At 41.0% G+C, this 27,422-nt stretch overlaps 1 protein-coding gene across 3 annotated transcripts; it reads left to right on the top strand.

The window, feature by feature from the left end:
* Positions 1–2,213: 2,213 nt before the first annotated feature.
* nipal2 (NIPA like domain containing 2) lies at positions 2,214–23,733 on the top strand. Of its 3 annotated transcripts, none has more exons than XR_013964343.1 (11): positions 2,214–2,453; positions 9,235–9,303; positions 9,956–10,124; positions 16,818–16,877; positions 17,183–17,304; positions 18,977–19,073; positions 19,498–19,633; positions 19,962–20,050; positions 22,491–22,538; positions 22,666–22,763; positions 22,986–23,733. XR_013964343.1 is itself a non-coding variant. In XM_080767796.1 (11 exons), exons 1-11 carry the CDS (start codon positions 2,364–2,366, stop codon positions 23,087–23,089), a joined length of 1,098 nt encoding a protein of 365 aa, XP_080623922.1. In that variant the 5' UTR covers positions 2,214–2,363; the 3' UTR covers positions 23,090–23,733. The 3 variants fall into 3 exon arrangements, 2 of the variants coding, with proteins under 2 accessions (XP_080623922.1, XP_080623923.1); XM_080767796.1 differs by having other exon boundaries at positions 22,491–22,554; XM_080767797.1 differs by lacking the exons at positions 2,214–2,453; positions 9,235–9,303 and adding an exon at positions 9,336–9,399 and having other exon boundaries at positions 22,491–22,554.
* The last annotated feature ends 3,689 nt before the right edge of the window (positions 23,734–27,422 follow it).

Consider the following 27,422-nt stretch of genomic DNA (forward strand, 5'->3'; position numbering starts at 1 on the left):
GGGAGGACCAATTCCTGCTGAGGCAATAAAGGCCCTCTGTCCATGACGAATGCTGTCAATAAAGTTAGCCACATGTTGTATCCTGGACAGTTGCCAAAGGTGCTCAGCGGGGGGGCTGAGCACCAAGAAATGAATGATTTTGACATATCAGCCTGAACTCCCATGACAGATGTATACACGCTATCTACAAGTCTCTGTCTGTGTGTGTAATCCACGTAACTCGGGAACCGTTCGCCCCACCGACTTCAAATGTGCCTGGTGTCGAATCGGGCGGACCCACGGTTGTCCAGAACCGCCACAAAAGGCCATATACTGAATGGAGCGGGCATGCCTGACAAACAACTCCATATATGGGCATAAAAGGGACACAGACATAATATCTGGGTGGGGCATGCATTTGATTTTTTATTAAGGATCCCCATTAGCTGGTGCCATAGCGACCAGCTATAGTTGCAACTTGCATCGTTCCAAGTAGGCCAGCTCAACGGGCACCACTGTAGAGGCTCCAACGCATAATATCAGGGTGGGGCATGCATTTCCAACTTGCATTGTTCCAAAGGCGTGGCACCGGTGCTGCTCTAGTAATAATAATCAGACAAACACATAGAAATAAACTGATTGTATTAATCTCTCCTCCTCCCCTTCACGCTGAGATAATCACATCAAATCTGACTTGATTACTGAGATTACTTATATGGTGAAGAGGGCTAGATTCCAGGTGATCTGTCAAATTAGAGTGAGCAGAATGGACATTTCTTGGTTCATCGTTCTGACAGTCCTTTATATTAACTTGTAGAACCCAAAGAGGTATCTACAATACTCACACAAACAGAAGAGGTATCTACTGTACTCACACAAACAGAAGAGGTATCTACTGTACTCACACAAACAGAAGAGGTATCTACTGTACTCACACAAACAGAAAGAAGAGGTATCTACACACTGTGTGTGTGTGTGTGTGTGTGTGTGTGTGTGTGTGTGTGTGTGTGTGTGTGTGTGTGTGTGTGTGTGTGTGTGTGTAAAGATGAGTAATACAAGAATAAGAGAATGTTATATATGACTGGGCCTTACAGTTTAAGGAGCATCAGGATAAGGTTTGGCACCATCTTCGGTTAGTGCCATGTCTGCACTGCTCAGGAAATTGATGTAATCACAGAGGTTCCTCTCAGGTACAACTGAAGGCAAAATTGTATAATGCATGTGCATGTGTGCGTGTGATGAGGGAGCTTGTTTGCATTTGAAAGAAAGCAGCATTCCCCATCTGCACAGGATAATTTTGTTTATTTGGAGCACAGCAGAACAAACAGGCATTCATCATCTGTCTATTGGCATAATGGAAGCTAGTTCAGTGGGATCACACAAAGAAAACATGATGTAGTTCTATATGCACCTCTTTGACCAGAAAATACACCCAGCTGGGCTGATATCAAAAGGGGTGCAGACGTGCAGTCCATCTGGTGAAACTGTCCCTTATGTTTTACTCATACAGGTCCATTTTCCAACTCTCTTTCAGCTACTAATGAGGTCTACAAAAAAGATGAGTCGGTGATATTTATTTAATTAAAAATCATGCAGTTATTAAATATGAAAACGATTTTGCCCAATTAGGTGGGCGATTTATGTAGCAGCGCCTTCCCTTAGTGCACTGTGCAGGTTAGCTTGCTTTATATTGGCCATTTCTTTTTCCACCCACCAGATGGCGACAAATCTAAAACGGTATTTCTTTGAACACTTCAATTGACTATGATGATCAATACAATCAGGATAGGCTACTGTTTGCATTAGGCCTACTTCACCTTAGCGGGTATTTAAATAAAATGTTGTTCTGAAGACCAAGGGAGTTCAACAACTTTGATGGGAAACTAAAATTGAAGACTACACTACCCTATAAATCGTTTCATGTTTAGGTTAACCATTGGCCATTTGGTCCATTTCTACCATGTGAAACATGCCGCCGATAAAACAGTTTAATAATTAAGATAATAAATTGTCGTTGATCCCATTATGTTTTAGTATTATTCTCAAAACTTTAAATAGGATATGCACATTCTTGCATGGCTATTATTTCTATTATAGCCTATTATGTTGTATTTCGCAGATCGCAGCCAACTGAGCTTATGCGCTAAATGCGCCACTGGAGAGTTTTGGGCACTCCCTTGTGTGCTCACTGCTCAGCAAGAAAACTGTACACAAATAGCCTAGCCTAAAGCCAACTGCTCCGTGAACCACCTTTTTCATGTGAAGGACGTGTGTCGTAAAAAAACTACTGTATGGGATGACAAGGTTGGAAAACGGATAAGTTGCAAAGAAAGGAGTTTTGATCCTTTGATGAGAGATGCGAGCGAATTTCCTGAGCGTAAAGCATGGCGAGTTCAGGTTCTGAACTTGTCACTATAACAACAACTGGATATAATCACTCTCATCTCACTGAAGTCCGCGAGAATCCACTCAGGGTAGGTCATCGCAGCTTTTTTGTTTAAGTTGTCGTTTAAATTGTAGGCCTAGGCCTATATCATAAATAATAAATATAGCCTACTGCCTACTTAATGTACATTGTCTATAGCTGGTAGAACTTTCAAAGATCATGGTCACATATAAATATAGGCCTATTAATTAGATTGTTTGCTAATTCTAAATGTTAAATTATTTACATTAGGCCCTACCAGTTTTTCATTAATTGAACCATATGCATCAACTTCTGTTATCAGAAGAAAGAGACATTTTGATTTTTTAGGAACTCCCCTTCTCCCCATGAGAGGAGGAAGTTCAGAACTAATGGAGAATATTCAAGTAGGCCTATAGCCACTGGACATTTATCAAGCCAAAATACAACAATACAAATACAACCCTGAAGCTTTTTGGGCAATGAGAACTTATAAAGATGCCTGGGATCTTTAAGATGATGTATTGATGTATTCAGGCCTACATTATCATGTTGAAAGGGCTTATATGCAGCCTGGAAATGAGCATAATATACAACATGATGGATCACTGTCTCTCCCTCTAGTCTGGACACTGTGCACACATGTGCATGAAGACTTTTTGTGTGTAGCCTATTCTCAGGTGTGTCATTTTGTTGATGAGCTGTGGTGTGTGTGTGTGTGTGTGTGTGTGTGTGTGTGTGTGTGTGTGTGTGTGAGCGAGTGTCCTCCCTCCTACTGCCTGGCATACATTCTCCTCATGATTGTCTTCCAATCCTGTCAGTAAATTCTTTGCTTCTTGCAGCAAGTAAGAGTCACATAAGAGTAATTAGCAAGAAGTCAGGGGTTGGTAGAGGGGCGGGGAATGGCAGAGAAACCGAGCGAGGGTGGGAGGTGTGATGATTGGTGTGAGTAATGCCTGGCCACAGGGCTAGGCTGTGAAAGAATACAACTGTACAATACTGGAAAGTTGCCACCCAGCAGCAGTGCTATTGCCTCTCTCTCTCTCTCTCTCTCTCTCAACTTTTGAGTTAATCTGGCTGAATACCGCTTCTCGGGGCTGTGTGGTCATGCACAAACTAGGTTTGATTGACAGCTCCCTCACACTCCTGTTAGATGTGTAGCACCACTGAGGGCAGGTCAATTTACCTTGTATTTGTTCTTTGTTGACCATTATTATTTGGCCCAATAGGTTTTTGTGATATCATCAAATTGTCAGCCTCGGATTCGCTCCACCCAGACGAGATTCTTCACCCCGCATAGGATAGAGATCTAACCAACAAGTGTAACTTAAAATACCAGTACGCGCATTCATGGCCTTTGACAATCAATCAATCACTTTTTCCCTTTTATTTTTTCTAGTTAGTGACACTGGATGATGATAACCCCCTCCTCCCTCTCATGCACTCTCCTCAGAAATAGTTTATTGTTTACTGTGTACATTCACACATTTGCACAAAGAAATGAGAAATGGGAATTCAAATCTTAAAACAGAAGGATCTGATGACACTGAGTTATACTGTATGTACTAGGCCTACTTTACTGTATACAGTGTTGGGGATATTACTGTGTAGTTTGAAAGTAGGCGTGCAGTAGCCTGAACTAGCCTACAAGCCCTTGTCTCTAAAGCAGGGGTGGGCAACTATTTATTATTTGTTCTGTAAATGAATGCCCTACTGCCTACTTTGTCATTCTATATGTCACACAAAAGTAGCAAAAATAGCAGATCTACAAGCTATTTTAGCTATTTTTGAATTGGAATCGTGAAAAGTAACATTTTTTATTTAATTTCAGATGCATTTATATACTTATGTATATTTATGTGTTTTTCATGTTAACTTTATGAACTAAATTGGATATAAAAAGACTATAAATGTAATACTAGTCATAAAGCTACTAATATAGAATAATTAATTAATTCATGTTTGCATGTTTGGAATTCTAACAGCTGAAATCAATAATATCAGTATTCGGATATTAACATGCAGGCCGCATTAAGTGAAGGGCCCCAAGGCCGTCAGCGGCCAGTTGCCCATGTATGCTAGTGACACAAGCCATGCCCACCCACCCATCCCCTTAGCCACCACCACTGGCCAGAGACTGAAAGGCCCATCCAGAGATCACCTCATCCTTGGTAGGCACAGATCACCATTGTCCGTATAGACACAAAGAGACATACTGTCTGTCTGTGTCCCTGGGGCCTGGAGACATGAACAGGAACAGGAACATCGCTGTCAGTCACTCCATCAGCCTCCAGGCTCATTCTGTTCCATGACCCTGAGTTAGAACCATGCAGAGAGGAGACTCAGACTAACTCCTAATGGCAGCTGGGGGACAGTGCCAAGGATGCTAACCACTTAAGGCTGAATTATACTTCGTTGTTCGGCCATGTCGCGCGGAAAGAATAGGCAATCTGCAAGCTCACACAATGTGGCACAGTGGGACACGTCACAAGCTTGTAGGTCAGTTATAATCACTGAATTTTCCCATGTAATAACATGCCTAAAATAGAGACAACAGTTCGTACGTACGGTTTATCTTGTGCATAAATCATGAAATATCAGCTGTCATTTGCAGTGACAGTCAATGGAAGCTGTTCTACTGCATCTTCAACAGAAATATGTTAGGCTAAATTGTTATTAATTGGACAGTATCCGTGTGTGTGCGCACGCACGGCATGCAGATTTACCCCTTAATTTTGGAATTCTGGAACTGACGTCTGGTGAATCATATTGTGGGTCTATAATATATAGACTATACTGCACCTTTTCCATTTTGCATGACAATCATTGTCTACAGTTTTACATTTAGAATTACAACTCCATGACGGACAAACTCACAAAAATAGAGCTGAACAAAGACTACGGTAAATTGGTGTTTGTGATATAATTGTGATATATTCCACTGTAATACTGGAGTACACTATTTGGTCATGATTTCCGTCGTAAATGGACACTTATTCCTGAGCACTATGTTGTTTGGCACACACAGGAGAAAGTATTACATTACACATGGTTTTCATTTTAAGCACTGGGTGTTGAATCCAGTGATTACGCCTACTTCATTGTATGGTGGTATGAACAATTCTGTGTATACCGCTCATCTTCTATTATTTTTGCTGGATTGTCTGCTTAACCGTGGGATATTTTACAATGAAAACCGTGTTTTAATCCACTGAATACGGTCCACTGGTCCATTATGCTCCACAAACAGAAAGATTTGTATGACCTGAAGCGACCTTACTCATGTCTGGCAAAGAAAGTGATGATATTAATGTTTACCAAGCAAATTGCAGAGCCAAGGGCACGCCCAGTTTACCAGTTTGGCCTGGCTTTGCTCCTTTGTTTGCACTTCCTGAGACAGGAAAAGTTTGCTTTCCCAGCCTCTCTCCTGCTTTTGCTTTCCTGCCGTCTCTCTAGTACAGGCATTTTGTGAGACAAAAATATTGCACAGATTGCAACAGAATATTTGATAAATGTTTAAATTATGACTCATAAAAGTCTAATAATAACGTGTCAAAGGTATATATATATATACGTATATAAATACAATCCAGTCCATCCGTGCTGGTGGCCAGGATGCCGTTTCTGTTGGCCTTCAACTTTCACCGAGATATTGCACTAGCCTGCATCGGAGGAGAAGGGGTATCTTTCTTAGAGATAGTTCAGAACGGTGTCCTTCATGTTGTGTAAGCAGGTAAGACAAGGCGGCGGCGCGTCTTGAGACAAGCATCTTGCTTTGCTTTCTGTCATGTCCTTGTTCTACTTTTGTTGTTTTGCCAGAGTTGTGGTTCACCCCTGTCAGCTGTTGCATGGCATTGCTGACTTCAGCGTAAGCAGGGATGCCAGGGATGGAGAGCAACGATTGCAACTATTGCAGCTCCTTCATCAGTCTTCACCATCTCATGAGGCCACCACCGGTTTTCATAATTATCATCACCTGCTCGATGCCAAGTTCTATCTATATGGGCATGCAATCACTTCATGACATCTCCCTCCATTTCACAGTATGATTCTAGGGCAGTTAACAGTCTTCTCATAGACTCTACCAAGGACCCACCAAGACAGCAGGCCACTTACACTCTGTCCTATAAAGCTGGACAAGGTTATTGATCTTGGTTTAGCGAACAGAGAGCCGCTGGCCTGATTGATGAAGTCATTGCTCTGATCATGAATCACCAGTGTTGCTACCATGCTGGGTTAGATGCACGCAGAGTTAAGTTACCCTAATCTCTCTCCCCCTCCCGTCTCGCTCTCTACCCCTTTGTCTACATATGTATCAGCCCGTTATAAACTTCTCTCACTCACACATACACACACACACACACACACACACACACACACACACACACACACACACACACACACTCTCTAAATCTTGTTTACCCCTGCCTGGTGGGGCATCACTATCATCCTCGCTGGAGGTGTGACTATGGGTCAGTGGGTTCATCAGGCCCAGTGTGGAGCTAGAGGGACAGACGCAAACTTCCTCTACATAGAGACGAGTTGAGTTCCCTTTGGATATTAATCACTTTATTTACTTATTGTGCCATCTGTGCTGTGATTATGGAAATTATGGAAATGCCACATCTCAATATTGAATGTTATTGCATTTGCATTGCAATGTGGTATTTTATTCATTTCGTTTCTGTACGCAGGGTACACACTGGAAAATGAAAGCCTATAGCCTACCCTGTGTGTCTGTCTCATTCATTCTCAAAGGACAGTGATAAGATACCATAATGCTATGATGTTTCCATCCATCATGGTATGATTCTTGCAGTTCACCTATACAGACAAGCTATCTCTGCTGTAATTCGCATGCATATTTTAGGACAATAACCCACAAGCTATTTCATGCGGCTGTAAGGCATCCCGATTGAGAACCTCTGGGTTTGGACGATAGTGAGGACCACACGCCAAGACATACCGTCAATGATTCTCACATTCACTACTTCTGTTACTCTTTTCTTTCCCCCCCCCCTTTTCTCTTCTGTCTCGTTTAGTCTCTCACTCTCTCTTTTCGCTCTCATTTTGCATAGATTTTCCCGGCTCTCTCTCTTGCTCTTTTCCTTTCCTTATTTTTCTTTCTTCTTTTTAAAAACACACATGGCAGTTTAACTGCTTTCTTTGCGTCTATTTCTGTTACGATAAGTAGGGATGAGGACCCAAATGCAGGCGACAGGAGGCAGAACAGGTACATTTAGGAATATTTATTAATAAAACTTCCATACAAGGGCAAAAGGCAGGTAAATCTCTGGAAACATAATACAAGAACTCACGCAACAGGGAACTACGAACCAACAAGAAGAGAATGCAAACACAGGACTTAAATAGACACAGGATAACAGGGCACAGGTGGAACCAAAATACAATCAACACTAGGATAGGCTGGGGGACTAAAAGGACACGGGTGGAAACACTGACAATTTACAAAGTAGGTTAGACAAGGTAACCAACAGTAACTAGGAAGACAAGAAACACTAGGAACAATACTACAAAATAAGAAACACAAAACCAGACAGAGTAACAGAAAACCAAAACCAAAGAGAAACAGTCAGGAACACATGAGCAAATACATACAAAACATACTGAAATCAGTGAAATTACAGAAATACATATTAAAGTCCAATATCAAAATAAGGACAGTCAGAGTTCACGGTCCGAGGAGCGGACCGTGACAATTTCTCGCCCTTTAATTTGCCTCCACCCACCCTCTATCTTATCGTGAGTCAAGGGAATGACATGGATGTGATAAGCTGCTGCTACCTTTGCAGTGATTACACTTCCCTCTTTAAGTAACACCCCTGCCTATATAATAGCTGATCTACAAGCTCACAATGTGTCACACTGCGATGCGTTGTATGAATAGAAATAACACACTTATCTAAGTTGTTCCGGTATGTATGAGTCAAATACGTCTCATAATTGGGTCATCAAAGTGTTCCGTTTTTCATATTATGTTCAAAGTGATTGCGAATCTGTAAATATACTGTATATTAAAAAAGTCCAATCAATCTAGATTAAATTCTCTCTTCAGAATTTAAAAAATCTTAAACTATTCCCATCTACAGTCTATTGTATTTGGTCTGAAACCTGGATCTTATGCACACCACTGAAGTATTTGTATCTTATCATCCAATTTATATATATATTTTTTACCATCTTTCAAATCTTTAATTGAGATTGAATCCATGGATTTGTTACATTTTCTAAAGATCTCTCTAGATGTCCATGACACAACATTGCATGAATTGAGGGATCCTTCACAACAGAGACCACCATCACTTATATTCTACGTTGTTATACTACACAGGCATGCTTATATGAACTAAAAATGTATTTGCTGTAAATGAATGAATGACGTTTTTGGGGTTGGGGTGCACAGAGTAGGCCTATCTCTGAAACAGGTGATAATTGGTTCACAGATCATCTCATTGTTGGGCTGCCCAAAGTCTAGACACACCCCCCCCCCCCCCTTCAAATCACATGCACGCAGGGGCGTGTGAAAAGCCCTTGGAAAAGCAATGCACCGTGGGCCTCCCACATACATTTTTTGTGTTTTTTATGTGTGCAATCTGTTCACCACAGCATATCCAACATCAAAGTTCTGAGATGTGATCACAATGCTAAAGCAACTAAATATAATAGCAGAATATGCACGCACGCACGCACAATGTCCTAATGTTGCCAGCTGTTGTCTTGGTAATGACTTATTATCACACAGCAGGTAGTAGGGAATGCAGGGTGGATTATGGGGTGTTTGGTGGAGCGTTCTTATCTCACAGTTGTGGTTCTTCTGTTTGTTTCCACAGACATATCTTCTGGGAATCATCGTCTCCATATGTGGGAATGTCCTCATCAGCATTTCTCTTAATATACAGGTAGGTACATCGGTAGAATCCATGCAGCCACCCAAAATGGTCTGTCAGCACAGCAGAATGCTGATGCTATATAAAGAGCACGTTTTCCCACATAAGGTATGTTTATATGTTTATTATCCCTTTGGGGAAATTCAGTTTCACATTCAACCGGCTGCTCAAATGGTCATGATGATGTCTATTCTTTGTCTTGATTATTCCCTTTTGTATTGTCCTTGTTGTGTTCACAATTATTATTAAAAGCTGCAATGTGTGAAGAAGCGGAACAAAATGATCATAACTATAATAATATCACAAATGTATACCCAAAGACGCTTATAAAACAACTTTATCAGGGGGGGGGGAAACACTAAGGAATAAAATCAATAAAAACATTGGAATGAGTTAGCTGGGGAAAGTAATATTGAAGACGTGGGTTGTGAGCGCGGTTTGGAATCTCTTCTATTGTGCCCCAGTTGTTTTTTAATGTTTTTCTTATTTGGTTACATAAAGCTGTAAAGATAAAGTTGACTTACCCTCTTCACATTTACATTTTGTCTTTGGTTTTTCTTGTTCTTTTCTTTTATTCTTACCTAATCCTCAGCATTCCACCAGCTGCCATGAAAAACTAATCCGCCTCCTTTCCATTTTCTCTATGTCTCTCTCTCTCTAACAGAAATATGCCCATGTGCGTCAGTCTCAGCGTGGCTCCAAACCCTACTACACCTCGGCGCTGTGGTGGTGTGGCGTTGTTCTCATGGGTGTGGGGGAACTTGGAAACTTTACTGCTTACGGTTTCGCCCCCGCCTCACTCATAGCTCCTCTGGGCTGCGTGTCTGTCATTGGTAGGCCCTGCATTATTACTCTTTTTCTACATTATTTTGGTTGGCAAAGCTGACAGCTGCCAATGCCAGGCAGGTTGCCACATTATTCATCATTCATGAAGGCAGGAGAAATGGTGGCTTCCTTTCAGTCTGAGACAGAAATACTGTTGTGTGGAGTGTCCTATTCTCTACTGAAGCTTAAATCCAGCTTCAGTAGAGAATTACATGGTTGTGCGCTGGTGTTGCGCACCAAAATAGCAGAATAGCTCACAACGCGGCACCCAGCACTGGCAGGTAACCGCATATAAATTAAGTATAATACTACCCTACTCACATAATTGTGTTTTTTACTATAGGTGTACTTCAATGTTTTTCATTTTCATAAGGAATTCAAAAGGCTAATGTTGCACGGATCAACTTTTCAGTGCGTTTTTAACTATAAATTGTATCTCTTCCCACCCAAGTTAATATTACAGTACATATAGCAGCCTATAGTATAACAGAAGATGGAACCTTTTGCTGGTATGAACAAAGGGAAGCTCAGTATTATGGCACAGCTGTACTAAGGTCTGTATTAGGTACCGTGATTCCGGCTCCATGCATTACACTTCTTTGTCACAAGCAAGTTGTGTGAGCATTTATCTCACACAACTGAAAATACTATCATGCCAAGTGAGAAAAATCTAAAGGAAAATAAAGCATGGGGTTAAAAAGAAATATGGAACTACCAAATGGAAATCGTTAGTTTTCCTCCATTCGTTTTGTAGCTGCAGTTGAAGCCAGTTCAACTTGAATTGTAGCTTTGTAGATTTTGTAGAAGCAAAAAACGCCAGATATGTGGTTTTGTATCTTCATGTGGCTTCCATTAAATGAATGGTAGCCTTTAGCTCCAGTGTTAACCGTGAATCCCCAGGATTCGATAATTTATTCATTAAAGTACCTAAGAAGAAAATGGAAAATTAATGATACCCAACAAATTGGTCAAAACACTGCAAATAAAAAGCTTTGTTTGCCATTCATAACATTCTACACTACAAATAAATAAATTAAATATACAATTAATGAACAAATTTCGCAAAAGATTTTCCTAGTGTGAACTACTAAGCCAGCTATTGCTGGCACTAACCAATCAAAGAGCTGCAGCTCTTTGGGTTGGCACAGCTGGCAGCTGTTGAGTGTAAACACAGTAATGACAGGTTAAATATTGAACAGGTCAAGCTGCCACCTCCGGGCCATCCATCCCTCAGTCCTATGCTTGAGATGACAGTGAGTCACATACCGTAGATATTAATTACCAGATGCTTCAATAATTTTCCTATAGGCCTGTCTACCCAACGAATGAATGGGCAGAATAAAAGACTTGAAAGACCTTGTTCGGGTATCTCATCAAGACAGTAAGTAGGCAGGAGTGGCTTATTGTTGGTATCGGCCGAGAGCAAGGGTGTCTGTCCATCCCCTCGTCAATGCGCTATAGACCCATTGGAGTTGGTGTTCTGTTGAGGTGGAGCGCAACACCTATACTGTACCATTAGGTCCCAGTACTTACTGCTCGTCTTAGTTACCCAAGCCGGGGTACATACTTAGTTTAGACTAGTCATTGGTTAGACATGGGTTAAGGTTAGGTATAGGTGTTCTGCCCTGTGGGAGGTTAGGTTTAGGGTGAGGGTTTGAGATAGGTTGTAGTTGTAGGACTAATGACTGGTCTAACCAATGACTAGTCTAAACCAAAAACTGTCTAAACTAAGTACTGCACCCACCGAGGCCATGTTACTCATATGCCGAGTTGGCAGTGGCAGGAATCGAACCCAGAACATTGCGGTCCAGGCGAGTGTTCTACCGACTGAGCTACCTGGACAAAGTGCTGAACCTGGGGCGATAGGACTGTCAGTCCGTCACCTTTTCAGTTGCTGCCCACTCTCTGCCCAACCTCAAAAACCACCTCTTCAGACTCACTTTTCACAACCAACTGTTTTCCCCCATGGAAAGTGACTTTGAGGATCCATACAAGCTATTTAATCTAACAATTAACATTCACTCTGCTTCTTTTCAAGTCACAAGAAATTATTACCTTAATTAAAATACGTGATTAGTATATTCTAACACTTTTATACAGCTGTTGGTTCTGCTCAATAACCTGATTGGTCGAGAAACACACTGTACTTTTTTGTCATACTATAATAGCTAGGAATAGGAATTGCCTTGCAATGCATATCAACAGAGCAGCGCAAACAGAGCAAACCTTGATATCTCAGTGTGAGAAAGACATGCATTCACAATATGAAATCACATTTGCATTAAACATGAGGCAGATAATGTTATTCACCGTAAAACACATTCCCTCTCATGTTCTATTGCAAGTAGTGAATCAATGGTCTAGCTGACTCTAGTATCTACAGTACATACAGTGAGAAGGCTACAGCTAAATAGAAATGCTCAGCTGGAGTAAAACATGTCTGATGCCAGTATGTCTGACAGGGATAATGAGACGATAGAGATGAAGGAGGGAGAGAAGATGTCGTCTACTCTGCAGTCATTACATGGTCTGACCTCACGTCTGACAGGTGGAGCTGAGGGAGGCTGTGCAGGTTGCCGCCTGTCACTGCAACTCAATCTCTGATGAAGGCTACTGAGGCTGTGAATACACTTTTACTCACAATCACACACAGTACACACTTACGGGAAGGCTGAGCGATGCTGTCTGGCGCGCTCACAAGCAACACACACACACACGCACTCGCACACGCACACGCAGTGCATGGTTGTGCTCGTTCAGGGTGCCAGTTTTCAAATGGATTTCTTTAATTTAATCATGAGCAAACCTGAAGAAGACAATGCAAGGCATGTCGTTGGTAGGTAGTGTTTTTTATGCGACTATAGGGATTACATTGAACATACAGTACATATACATCTCTATTTATATGCAAACATACTGCTTTAAAATATTTATTGATTTTGCCTGCTACTGCTAGCAATGTTTTGTAGCTAACACAAACAAATACAAACATCACACCCCCTCCCTGCTGTGCCTGCAGAACAGTGCGACAAGTCAGAGAGGGGGCTGACAATGGGTGGTCCTTAGGAGAGGGGACAGGAGGAGAATAGGGGACGGGGAGGGATGACAGAAGAGCAGAGATACTGTAAGAGGAATGTAAAAGAGCAATGAAGATATTGAGAGCAGAGAGGAAAGGACAGGTGAGGAGAGGAGAGATGATACTTCTTCCATATGCATGATGTCCCTGTCCGATCTCCTGGCTGACACATCTGCGCTCTGTGGAGCGCAATTACTTCTCCATCTACAGAAACCACCAGTCTTTCTATTAGGACTGACAGGCCCTGCAGGGCTCTTTCTCCATTCAGCACCACGTCATCTTGGAAGAACACATACGTATACTCTCTATTCGACCCAATAGACTAGACTAGAGAAAGGGGAAGTGCTGACCATCGGTTTAAGTCTTCACTAATAGTCAGGGATAAGGGTTTTAGCATGGACGAAAATAGAACCCTTAGTCTACTTTGATTACTTGGACCTTGTGAAAAAGTACGGCACAGTTGAGGTTGAGATCAAACGGTTTGGCCATGCTTGGCGTTGACAACTGCTGTCATTCCTCGCTGTCAGGGTCATGTGGCGCAGACATGATGTGTTTTCCCCAAGGAGTTCCCTTCTATACATCCGAGAAAGAACATGAAGATTCTGACACATGTACATAAATCACTCACTCTATAGAGTGAGTGATGGACAACATGTATAAGTATACATGTGTGTATGTATACACACATGCACTTATACACATTGTCCATCATGCGCGTGCCCACGCACACGCGCGCACACACACACACACACACACACACACACACACACACACACACACACACACACACACACACACACACACACACACACACACACACACACACACACACACACACACACACACACACACACACACACATTCGCTCATGCGTGTGGCGCTGTGTGTGTGTGTGTGTGTGGTCATACATACATACATGGTGACAGCACTCTCTACACCAAAGAGGTTCTCTACATTTCCTATAAGCAATCCTTGAGAATCTGACTTTGTGTGGAGTTGCTATGGTTACTCGTTAGATCCAGCTGGTCCCAGAAGCAAAAGAGAAGCCCTCAATGTGAAAACGAACATTGCCTGTTAGATGAAATGTTAACCACATTATCCCTAACGTCCCTACTCTGGCCATGTCTTATGAGGCGAAGATTCAGCAACAATAGGCGGACATTATAGCAAATCTTCAGAAATAGCAGAACTACAAGCTCAAAACATGTTGCGTTGTGATGTTTTGTGAGCTTGTATATTGGTGAAGAGATTTGCAGTAGAGGGAAACAAAGAAGGGGACAGAGTATGACCCGATGGTTTAAGTGGTTAAGTGAAATATTAAGATCAAGTGCTACTGTACCTGAATGGTTCATCATGAGCAAAATGATAGCCTTTATAAAAAACATTGATGATTCTATCATACTGTAACATCAAGTAATTTCCTCGCTGTATGTGAAAGTGCTGATAGTATATATAGTGTCAACACACTCAGATCAGCATAAAAACTAACTAAATAACATTTTAAAGTGCAAACAAGTGAGACTGAGTGATGTTTGACAGCACCGTTTCTGAGACACTGTGCTGTACACTGTGCTGTACCGGTTCTTATCCTTAAAGTGGGTTTTATGATTCATGCACTTTCCGAGATATTATGCCCTATATTACAAGTAGATTCCAACCCCCTTTATGTCTCTATAGTAGCCATTCTGCTTGTAAATGACTGGAGACAAAACTGTGAATGCATACTATATGAGCATGCTGCTGTGTAATGCACAATATTTATGTAGGAATCCATTTGCCACAGTGTGATAGCCTAAATGTCAGCTGACATGCTCCCTTTCTCTGATGCATTGAGGCATTTATGGTCCGTCGCGCATGACTTTATGTGTTGCTAATCTTTAATTCTGGCGCTTATGGAGGTGTAGCCTTTGGACATAAGCGAATGCTTAGTGTTCATTTCAAATCAGAGTGTGAAAATGGACCCGTAAGGGTTGCAGATAATATCACTCAGGATGTTGCTGTCTGTGTTTGTATGTCAGCTTGTCTGTTTATTACTGACATTGTACAAATGTGAGAGTACATTTTGTACACTCTCAAGAGTTCAATGTTACAATGCATCTGCTCATGCTACCAGTACCAGGTTGAGTGTCTCTGTCAGCCAGCATGCCTGCCTGCCTGTCTATTTAACGGTCTATTTGTAATACTTGTTTGCTACTGTGACAGCCCAATTTATCCAACTGCCTCACTCTCTGCCTTTCACTGAGACACATTAACAAGACTAATCTGACACTCAGCTCATGTGAAACTGATTGCTTTTCAGCTTGCCATTCTTTGACAATGATACTGATGAATGAGTTCATAAAAATACGGCATGAAATGGCATGACATTTTTCCTTTTTTATCTCACAACAAGCCGACTTTGGTGCTCTGACATAACATGCTGCCTTTAGCTATGCGTTTTCACAGAATTGAGCCAAGATGAATGTGTTACTGTGATTATTTATTACATTCATGACTGACTAACACAAACCAGTGTATAATATGTAGAGATGTCCCGATACTGTATCGGATCGGCCCTTATTTGTCATCGGTGAATATGCCAGTCTAACCACAGATCCGACACAGGGGTAAGGGGTTGACACTATGGCAGGTAAATAAAGTGTTGGGGCATGTTGAGTTTGCTTTCGAGTTGCCCAAACGGCAAGTGCACATTTCAGTGAGGAGTCTGCTATAAACACAAGTTACACAACACGAGATATATAGCTTGATAGTTTTAAACACAACATGAGATCACGACACTGGTATCGGTATTCGGTATCGGCTAACACAGAAATATGCCTGCTAGATGTGCAGGAGTCCCTTTTATATATAGTTTTTAGGTAAGCATATTGTAAATCGAACCTGGAAGATATTCAGTCCAGTTGCTATTCAGCCAAATACAAATGTTCCATATGGTCACTTATGCATTGTTCAGTGACTTCATTGCTGTAGAACTTGATTATTCCCATCTAGCAATAATGAATTGCATTTTATGGCGCTTTTCTATGCACTACGTGCCTACTCAAAGCGCTTACAATAGGCTTAGCAATAGGCCTTTACTTGCATTATCGCCATAGCCATTATTGTTTCAGGCCAATACAATACAATCAAATGTCTCACTTTGCTTGTCCTAAATGTTAAATCAAAGTAAATTTTAGGGGAGTCTGGAGAAACAAAACAAAAAAAAGTAGAAGAAGAATCGGTGTGCTAGTGTCAGTAGTGTGAATGCTGCGTACCGTTCCTGGGAGTGGATCACTCAACCGTTCCCGGGACCACATGGAGGTAGTGTCGGGACCGATTGAAGTGTACTCGGATACGGATCGCTGCAATGTGAAAGCATTGAATACAGTTGAATGAAGTGTACTCTTGTGCGGAAGAATCAAGGCCAATGTGAATCATGGCCAGCGGTGACCAGGCAATCGTATTCGGGAACAGTTTGAATCAAACGGACTCAGTGTGAATCTGCCCTTAGGTTCTCTGCTGACCGTTTGGGTGTGTAGGTATTATTTACTATGATAGAATTCAAATTATAGGGTATACATTCATGTTGTGAATGGTGGCTGAATGAAGCCTTGATTGTGGTGTTTTCTACCTTTTCTCTCCCCAGCCAGCGCCATCATATCTGTGATTTTCCTCAAGGAAACGATGCGTGCCTCTGATGTGGTTGGTAAGTAAAATAGCTTGAAAAGAGCAATTATGAATGTTTTCCCGATTAAATAAAAAAGTTCCATTATAAACCACATCTCAGTGCAACAAAAAGCCAAGGGAATAGGACAAAGGATGGAAATCAGTAGCTCAGTGTAAAATAATTACATTTTTACTTTCATGATTACAGCGTGATGTTTTGTTTTACGTTATTCTTTGTGTAATTTTGAAGTCTTAAAGTAATTTAAGTTTTTGCAGAACAGTGATAATTTAACTCAGTGTCACATATTCACACTAAATATTTAGAGAATATGTTCTGTTCCACAGGTGCCGCTCTAGCCATAACAGGAACATATGTGCTGGTGATGTTTGCCCCCCACAAATCAACACACATCACTGCCAGCCTGGTCCAGAATTACATCATCAGCTGGCACTTCCTTCTTTACCTCGTATGTTGAATGTTCTAAACAGGGATCCTCAACTTTTCATTTCAACAACCCCCGATTTGATATGCAGGACCCTCATTTCATAAATCTTTTATCTCTGGGACCCCATTCTACACTGCAGTACAAATCCCTTCAATATTGCTGGCCTTTAAGGAGCCACATGTGGCAAGATTGTTGTGCCAACTCTCAGTGTGATTATTTCCTTCATTGTTTATTGATAGATGGACCATTCATAATTCAACTGAAATGTGTTTACCTGACAATAAGACTCACTCTCAGCTCATCAGGGGTGCTGCTAGCCAGTGGTGTAGACACAGGACAACATCATTATTCAGAGCACAGCATCTCTCTCTACCATATTTCACATTTTGCTCCTGTATCTATCCTAGTCACTGAACCAAGCCAAGGCATAGAGACTGAAAAAAGCATAAAAAAAAGAGAGAGACGACAGAAAACAGAGAAGAATGTTGCTCAAAGATATAGTGGTAATGGGGTGTATGGTTGATTGGCTAGACGGGGTAGATGTTTTCACATGGAGTTGGTGTCGCTTAGCCTCTGGCTGGACTGATTGATGACGTCTAAAAAGAGGGTGCTCTTTACCAGCCGAGGGAATGCATCTGTGAATACTCATCAGGCTATGAAGGAAGAGCCTGAAGCAACATGTGATTCATTGTAGATAGTTATTAATCAAAGCAATGCTTTGAAGACAATGAATTATCCATCACTGTCTCACCACATTTCCATAAGGTCATACTATTGTCAAATCCTTTCATCTAGATGGACTCCTAATTAGGCCTATTGTTATAGACACTGATCGTCATTGTCTATATCATGACCATAAAATCTGATAAAATGCTGATTATTCGGCAGTCACAGTTGCATGACTCAAATACACAAACGTCATGATATTTGATCTGATATTTAAATACAAAATAAATCATAAATCCTATTCCTACCGGTCTATTGTGAAAAGGTCAGGATGTGAAAATCTGTTAGTGCTTCCTGATGTGTTACGTGTCTTGACAGCTCATGCTGGAACATTGCTGCCAGCCAACACGTCTATTTAAAATGCTGCACTTTGATGAATTTTGATTCACATTAAATTCCAGCGAATGTGAGCAGTTAACTGTATTCAATTTCAATCCAAATAGACTATTAATGCATGGCACCCATTGATTGATTGATTGAATACTTTGGCAGAAATGTAATCAGTACAGGGTACAGTCAAACAGAAAAGTAATCAGTGCGGGTTACAGTCAAACATAATAATAACATAAAATACAGCTATGTATTTAGGATACTCATGTTTTATGTTTTATCTATCTCTCCTCATTTCTGCTTTAACAGTCCTCTCCTCCTGCCTCAGAAGCCTACAGACATTTAAAGCTCTGTGGCATTTTATCAGCTGTCCTTTAACAATTGAGTGCTATTGTACTCACAAGGACAGCCCTGGTTGCCCTCATTACATTTGTTTGCCAGGGTGTTTTGTTTCAACTGAAGCACAATGCTCACTGCCAGATGTATTTGGTTTGGGGCAAGGTTTTGCCTCTGTGGATAGCTCCATAATGTGAAATCCTGTGTTCATTTTGTTCAGTGTAAAGCCTGTTAAGTTCTTCCCCATCTTTTCCTCTCACACTCCTCACACTTCTCTTCCTCTGTCTGTCACTCTCTCCAGCTTATAGAGATCATAGTGTTCTGCATCCTGCTGTATGTGTACAAGAGGAGGAACGTGAAGCACATTGTCATTGTGATGCTACTTGTGGCCCTGCTTGGTAATGAACAAGTGGAAACAATGTGATCGATGCCAGAGGTTATCGAATGAGCCATTACAGGCAGTTGCACATTGCTCTGTTGCCTGGCTACCAAAAACTGACCAATACCCCTGTTCAATTATCATTTCTGTAAAGAAGTTTGTCTATGGTGGATAAGTGAAGCATGTTGAAGGACTCTTAATTCAATTTGTATCAATTGTAATGTAATAACCATAGACTGTATACTATTTAAGCATGCCATGGACCTATTCTTATCCTCTGAGGGAAGATAACGTGTCTAGAATATTTTATAGAATTCAGTCTTCTGAATTCTATAAATGGGAGGGGGGGAAAAACTCCATCCAGCAATAATGTGTTTTTTTGTAGACTGGTCATGCTCTCCTGAACTAACCCTTTCTTTTCTTGTTTCCATGTGTTGTTGCAGCCTCTATGACAGTCATCTCAGTCAAAGCTGTATCGGGGATGATCACAGAGTCTATAAAAGGCCCTCTGCAACTCATCTACCCCATTTTCTATGTCATGTTGGTAGTCATGGTCGCCTCCTGTGCCTTCCAGATCAAGTTAGTCAAGATTCTCTTTCTACCCTTTTCTTTTCTTTTCCATCATTTTCTTTTGTCTTGACTCAGTCATTATGGTCACTGCTAGTTTCAATTCAGTTCAGTTCATATTCCCAATCAGTTTTTCCCAATCTAAGAATAGATGCAGAACCAATATAGAGTTGGGTTACAAGATTGTCGAACTAACGATAATTATGTATAATACACAGTACAGTATCATGTATTTTGTATTAACACTACTAGACTATTATGATGGATAAGGAGCCCTTATGCTGTCTGTTTCGGTCATTCTATTCACCTTAAAAACAGCATCCTTCATCTTTTTCCACAGATTTCTCAATCAGGCAATGAAAATGTTTGATGCCACAGAGGTGGTTCCCATCAACTTTGTGTTTTTCACCGCCAGTGCCATTGTTGCAGGTATGCCGCAGCCTACCCCAGTGCTGTCAATCAGTCACATGCTTTACTGATGCTACTGTCACAGCCTGTAGATTTCCTCCTTTGGGGTTTCACACAAAAAAAGAAAAGAAAAAAAACTATTTCTGTGAGGAAGAGTGAAAAAAGATCTATGCATGACACAGCATAAAGGAGTACCAAGATGGTGATTCATCCCTGAACCCTGAAGTGCATCTCTTTAGTAGTTTATAGCAGCCTATTTATAGCATGTACTTTATAGGCAGCTAGCATAGATCATTATCATGCTGATCAATAGTTTATTTTTATCCATTTATTTGTTTTCTAACAAGACAGACCTAAGTAAATCACCAATGCTACAATATAATGCCTAAAAACATTTGCTTGTGGCCAGAGGGTCACTGGTCAAAAAGCATGGACTGGCTGTGGAAATCTGCCCTGGAGACATAAACATTAGGGTGCAGTCACAACAAACCTTGATTCTGCCTACGAAGCAGATTCTGCCAATGCATTAACAGAGCGCTATAGCCCCTCCTATGCCCAGCTTTGTGTGTGCGTATGTACCCCATAGTGATGATGTGATTGGCTTAGCACCCCATAGCGATGACTTGATTTGTTGAGCAATGTACGTATTGAGGATAAAAAGCGCCACAAGTGATTAGCCCTTGGGGGCTCAAGAGGTAACATTGGACTTGAGGATAGAAAGTGAGGACAGAACATTTTCTTCCTCATTCAAGCCAATTGTGATTGGCCAGAATGTGATGATGTATGATGATAAGAGCGCCCCTCACTTCAAACGGGTGTACTGGCCATTTCAATACACATTATAATAGTTGCGTTTTTGAGGGAACATGCCTAGAAAATGTTTGATGGATCATGGGGCAGGATATTGTTGAGGATCTGCGAGCCACTGAATGCTGCATGTGAGGACAGGGCCCAAATAAGACTTTGTTGGCCCCAGTACTATGACCAGTCTTAAACCCTAAAACCCCTGGCCAGAAGGAATCCTGTAGAAGTGTTTCAGCACCATAGACAGTGCCTTTATTTTACACTATTTACCATTCAAATAAAATGAAATTGGCTACATTAAATTGCCAAACACCAGCTGGGTGGCACAGATGGCAGTGGTCACTTGGACCTGAAAATTACTTTTGAAGATCTAGTGAGATCGAAACCTTGAACAGCAATAAAAAGGTGGGGCTAGGAAGTGGGAACTACTGTGCTGATTTTATTTTTGAGGGGCGCTATCCCTCCTATGCCCAGCTTTGTACCATGGAAATTATTTGATTGACTGAGCACAAAATGTCATGTATGATGATGTACTGTATGATGCCCCTCACTTGACTTCAAGTGTGATTTTGACCGTTGATTGTCATTTGTCCAGCAACTGATGTGCATGACTTAAATGCATCTCCATCAGCTCCTTATCCAGGCCATCCTAACTACTCAAACTGATCCACAATGAAAAGATCTGCACAAAAATATCTGTAGCACGTCAACTATGCCACACTTCACGTCTCCCCCTTTTCCACTCCCTTAACTCCCTTTTTGGTTGTTCTTTTTAGTTTTTTGAGTTGAGATGTCTGCACTAACATCAGAGGTCAAGAGCAATTTCTGGTAGATTTTTAAAGGGCTGTAGTTCAAATACTTAGTTCTTATGCAAGTGTGCATAAGTGTGAATGAACGAAAACACCGGTCTCCACTCTCCAGTCAGCAGTTAACTGTATGCAACCCAACTATATTTAATGCATTGCACCCATATGATTCACATGATTGCAGTCTTTTATACATTATTTTTTATAAAACCTTTTTGTAGCATTATCCCCCTACAATTGTCCCCTATTTTCCCCCTCCAATGTCCAGCTTTGAGTGTTTGCGTAAACACAAACATTGTGTTAACACAAACATTGAATGTCATTGAATGGCCAGTTTTGAGTGTTTGTGTAAACACAAACATTGAAGACAAAAGTGAGGACGCACATTGTGATTGGCCAGAATGAGATGATGTACATGGGTGTGATTTTAATATCAATACTCAATACAGAAGGATTTGCCTGTGCCTGGTAACTGGAAGAAATTCCAATTCCTTCAGGGGAATTGTATCATTATCAGCTGGTCTATGTTGGATAATTATTGACACAAACAAACACAGGCACAGAATGGAGAAAAAATAATAATGTGTCCGATTGTTTGGGGCTGGATTGGATGGTTGCAGGCCTGTGCGGCATGCGCATGTGCGTTAATTAGGGCCTGTGTGAGGGGTAAACAGTAACACACTGAGTAAAAGCACTGAGAGATACTGGATGTTGTGACGGGGTAAACACTGAGTCAGTGCATAGCAGTGTGTGTGTGTGTGTGTGTGTGTGTGTGTGTGTGTGTGTGTGTGTGTGTGTGTGTGTGTGTGTGTCTATATATATGTATAATCTTTTTTTTAAACATTTTGTAGGGATTGTGTTCTACCAGGAATTTGAAGGGCTGGCTTTACTGGACATCGGTATGTTCCTTTTAGGGTAAGTTATCACTAAGTTTTACTGAACCGAGTGTTAATTCATCATACAGTTATTATATATACACATACATTATTGTAACTCAACCAGCTCCCTGTGAAACTTTTTTTCCAGTTGCTTCCTGTCTTTTCTTGGAGTTTTCTTGATAGCCAGAAATAGACCAAAGGTAAAGCATCAAGACCGAACCTTTATTGCAATGGATAAGATTCCAGGTATGCATATTGTAATATTTTAAATAATTCAATGCATGGTATACTCAAATAAAGTCCTATAAAAAACATGAGGACAAATGTAGTTAATCAAAGCTTTTCTATTTTGAAAACCCTTTCTCCTAACCACTAGAACTAAACGTGGTCCCTTTGTTGAGTGCAATGTATTCACTAACCCCAATAGTAGTGACCATCTCATGTGCTATTCTATTCATGTTTACACAGGGAGAAGGCACACAGGCAAAGTCCAGCCTGAGGCAAAGACTACATACGGATCGCTGGCATCCAAACTCATGTGCAACAGAGCTGGCTCAACAGATGATTCCTAGGACCAACCTCAATCTGTTAAGACTGAATTGTTGTATGATGTGTGCATACGGGTACATGGATGTCTTGGTTTGCCTGTTACAGGCATTAGAAATCAGGACTCCACAACAATATATCATTATTCATAGTAATTAGGGTATACCCATGCATGGAACTCAGTGCCATATGGTTGGTACTATACGGATAGTGGTCCTCTGTATGATATGTTGTGCCAAATTATCACTTTCAAAATGGCTTTATTTATTGTGGAGATATTTCCAGCAGGCTTGTTGGGAACTGCTGATGAGAAAAGTGGACTCTGGAAAATAAATGACATCTCAGGTTCAAAAGGCCAAAGATGCACAATAGACACCAAACGGAATTACTCAATGCCGTGAGCTTCAAAAGATCAGAGAGGCCACTCTTGCAAATGTATTCCTGCTAACATAGAAACTCAATGCTTTCATTGCCAAAATGTAAATAACTGATTCTATATGGTGTCAAATCTTGTTAATAAACCGATGATCAAAAGTGATGTCACAAAAAAGTAATGCAACAAAACAAGTGCACCAGTGCCCTCTACTGGTGAAGGAACCCCAGGAATCAGCAGAAACCTTTTTCTTAATATAAATTATATTTGTATTTCTGTCACTAATTTATGGTAAAAGTGGAAAATAAAAATATGTTATATACAAATCTTTTATATGACTTTTTTAATTTATAGTTAGGACAGTGGAAATGCAAATAGGAGTGATGTCAACACAGGTCCCAAGCAGGAATATAATTTCATTGGTGGTTTGTTTATTATAATTGTTATTAAGAATTGCAAAACAGCTTACTTAAAAAATGACTGCATTCACATCAAGACTGCTTGACTTCACTAAAATGCTTGGTGAGGGGAACGGCGATAACATATTGTTGTTAGTTTACCATTCTATTTTGATTCTTTATTTTGTCTAACCAATCAACAAAATATAATTTAAATTTTAACCATTATAATGCCAGTTTTATATTCACCAGAGGGATGGGCATTGATAAAGGTTAAGGTGTGCACTGTATAGGCTCGGACAACAAGTCCCGCGTTTGATTCCCGGCAAATATCAGAATGACTTTCAGTGATCAAAACACTCTTCAGATCAGAGTATGCCTATATTGGCTTTTCTCAGTTACTACTCAGGGTATACTCTCTGTTGCCTTTGCCTTGCTATTAATGCTTAAGTAATTTAAACTTTGAAATGAAAACTTCAACAATAAATTCAATTAACACTGGGAGTGTAAAAATGGACCCAGAATTAGAATAAGATATTAAAGAAAACGCTATGCGCAGTAGCCTACTCATCCCCTTAAAAGGATCCCTGGCTAATAAGACAAATATGCCTTAAAACACCTGAAATATTAGATTTCTTTTAGAAATACATTATCTTGTTTCACTCAATAGGAACAACTCCTGTCGCAAGTTGACGATGTAATTTGTTCATGTGTGGTCCTGCCCTATTCCACAGGGCTGGACCACACAGGACTCCCTTATTTGCGGAGCCTGGAGTGAAAGATTATCCATTTATAAAATAAATACAATATTTAAGGTGTTTTTATTTTTAAATTTTAGTTATAGGGGGCAATTATAATGTATTAATGTATAACCTTTAAGGTATTTAACTTTAGATGGCATAGCAGTGGAAAGAAACTAATATGTTAGGGAAAGTGAGAGATCATATGATGCAAGTTAATGGAGATGGTTGTGCTCATTGTAATACCCCCACCCTGTATACACTATACACAAAGCATGTTCAAATCATGTCCTTGCCATGCTCAGTGTCATGCTATTAGATACACATAATCAGATTCACTTGTTGGCCACAAAATGAATAGGAACAGATACATTAGAATCTAATGTACTCTAATACTCATGATTAGAGTATAGAAGATCTATAAAAAAAAACAATGTACATGTTATGTTAGAGCTAGAGTTTTAACTTATTATGAATGAGTGAGAAGGACAAGAGGAGAGGAATGCTGACCGACAGATAGCTAGACTCAACACAGAGGTTAAAAAGTTATGCATTCAAAATGCATAACTGTAAAATAGCTGATATTGTATTAGAAACACAAATTGTCCTTTATTGAACCAAGCAATTCTCAAGACTTGTATAAAGGCTACAGGTGCCATCGCAATACAACATTTCAGAACCAAGGACAGCACGGAGAATGGTTCAGCACCACCGTGAAGGGGTCTCCTTCAGCACCATGGACAGCGCCGTGCAGGATTCCTCATTAAATAAATAGTTCACCCACATAATTACTTTACTTTATATCAATTATAATGAGGGACAGCGCTTCTGGGATTAATTGCCCCATGAAGCCTTGTGTAAACCGGTTATAATCAAATGTTGGAGTAGGCTACTGGATCAGGAATGCAAAAAGATAATCAATATTCAATTAAGTGTAATTTTGGGGGTCAACTAAGCATTGACCTGCTGATATTAAAAGGCGAATGAAATCCAGGTAGGCTAAGTCTGTTTTCCAATTCAATTAGATGATGTATAGGCAACACATCTGCAGCTACACATCTGCAGCTACACATCAAGTCTATTCTTGTAGTCTGAACACATCGAGCACCCATTATTAGCTGATGCTGCGTTGCTAAGCCCACTAACCTGCTTATTTAAATCTGCTGGAAATTGCAAAACAAACTACAAAATGTCCTTGAGTTGAGCAAGACTCTGCAATTGCGTGTGCGTGTGCGCGTGTGACATGTGTGTGTGTGCCGCCGGTGTGGGATAGGTTCATTGAAAATAACGCGGCGTTCGCAGACGGTGTGTGAAGCCCCTGGGGGACTTCACACACCGTCTGCGAACGCCGTGCGTCAAAACAGCCGCCTCCGTTATTTTCAATGAACCTATCCCACACCGCCCACACCGCGTCGCTGCGCACCCGGTGTGTTGGGCTTCAAGCACTTTACAATGTATTTACACACACACACACACACACACACACACACACACACACACACACACACACACAGGTGTATACCGTAAGCAGTCCATTTAGTTTAGACTACCATTGACCTACTTTGCTTAAACCTCAGCCAAATAACAGATGAAAGAAAGTAAGCCAGACTAAACTGCAGGGGCAGACAACCATGGACAGAATGCAAATAATGAATATAGTTTTACAATCAGTCATGGAGCCACACACAATCACAGAAACAAACAACCCACAGTGTCCAAGCAGCAATTGTGTGGCCTGTGGTTAATACAATTAATACCCAAGCAGACACAGCGGCCTGCAATAAAGGCTATGAGCATCAACAAAATGGTGTTTTTGATAAAGGCCAGATAGTGATAGCTTATCTCATCACAAATATGAAACAACTTACCAATGAAAACTTGCATCCAGCGCCGACCTGCCCGACCATGTGACTGTCCGTTTGAATCTGAATCCAACCCAGCATAACCTCCATGCATGAAGAAATGTCCAACAGATGCAATATCCAAAAGCTCCAACACGTTTGAATACTCCAAACTCCAACATACACTAGATAGGCCTACATTAGCCCTACAAGTCAGACTCAGAACCCAATGGTACTGAAGTTTGGGCTGACCCACGGGTTCCGAGAGGGGCTAGGCTAGGCCTACATGTGACTTGATTGTATAGAGGCCTACCATCATCTTCGTCTCCTTACTTTCAGCCACCTTGTTATCAATGTCAACATCCCTCTCTATATGCACAAGGTGATGAAGAGTCTGCCCTCGCCCTTCATGCATGTCCGGAGATAGTTTTGAATTAACTTGAGGAAAGGAAATGTATATTATTTTGTTGAGAAATACCGTTTGGTCCGTTTCCATCCCTGTCGTGGCACTGTGGCAGATAATGATTGAATCTTGGCACGATCAGCTTCAATGCTGGTGTTGAGCTTAACACGCTCTGCCGTGGAGAAATTGGCTAGATGCTGGCTGCGTTATCGAGTTTTGGCAAAGATTTTAAAGCGTTTCTGAAAGTGTGTCTCTAGACTAGAGGACACTTGTTAAGAGAAGAATACGTTTGTGAGCGGAACGCATGACTCATGCCCATATTCTCCCTCACTGCTCTTGCTCTTAGTGCACCCGACTTTCTCAAAATTTTAGCCAACACACTTGACTGCACTAGTTACGAAACAGTGAGGAAACCAGAAATACAGCTTTTAAAACTCCCAGCAGCCAAATCGACTCAGAGTGACAGCCTATGGTGACTGCCCAAGAGATGTTTCCACCCAGCCAGTCACACATGATCAATCATAAACCAATGGCCATCCTGCCACAAGAGCAGCTCAACAAATTACTTTAAATGGCCCTTTGGCCACAATCAATAATAGCCTTG

The sequence above is a fragment of the Protomyctophum bolini genome, assembly GCF_963924005.1.
Source record: "Protomyctophum bolini genome assembly, chromosome: 7".
Lineage (NCBI taxonomy): Eukaryota > Metazoa > Chordata > Actinopteri > Myctophiformes > Myctophidae > Protomyctophum > Protomyctophum bolini.

Bases quoted from the DNA above. Each gene is read 5' to 3' on its own strand.
- nipal2 (XM_080767796.1), top strand. From the start codon at position 2,364: ATGGCGAGTTCAGGTTCTGAACTTGTCACTATAACAACAACTGGATAT. The intron at 9,304-9,955 runs GTAGGTACATCG...TCTCTCTAACAG, and splicing joins GCATTTCTCTTAATATACAG to AAATATGCCCATGTGCGTCA. The intron at 20,051-22,490 runs GTATGCCGCAGC...AACATTTTGTAG, and splicing joins CGCCAGTGCCATTGTTGCAG to GGATTGTGTTCTACCAGGAA.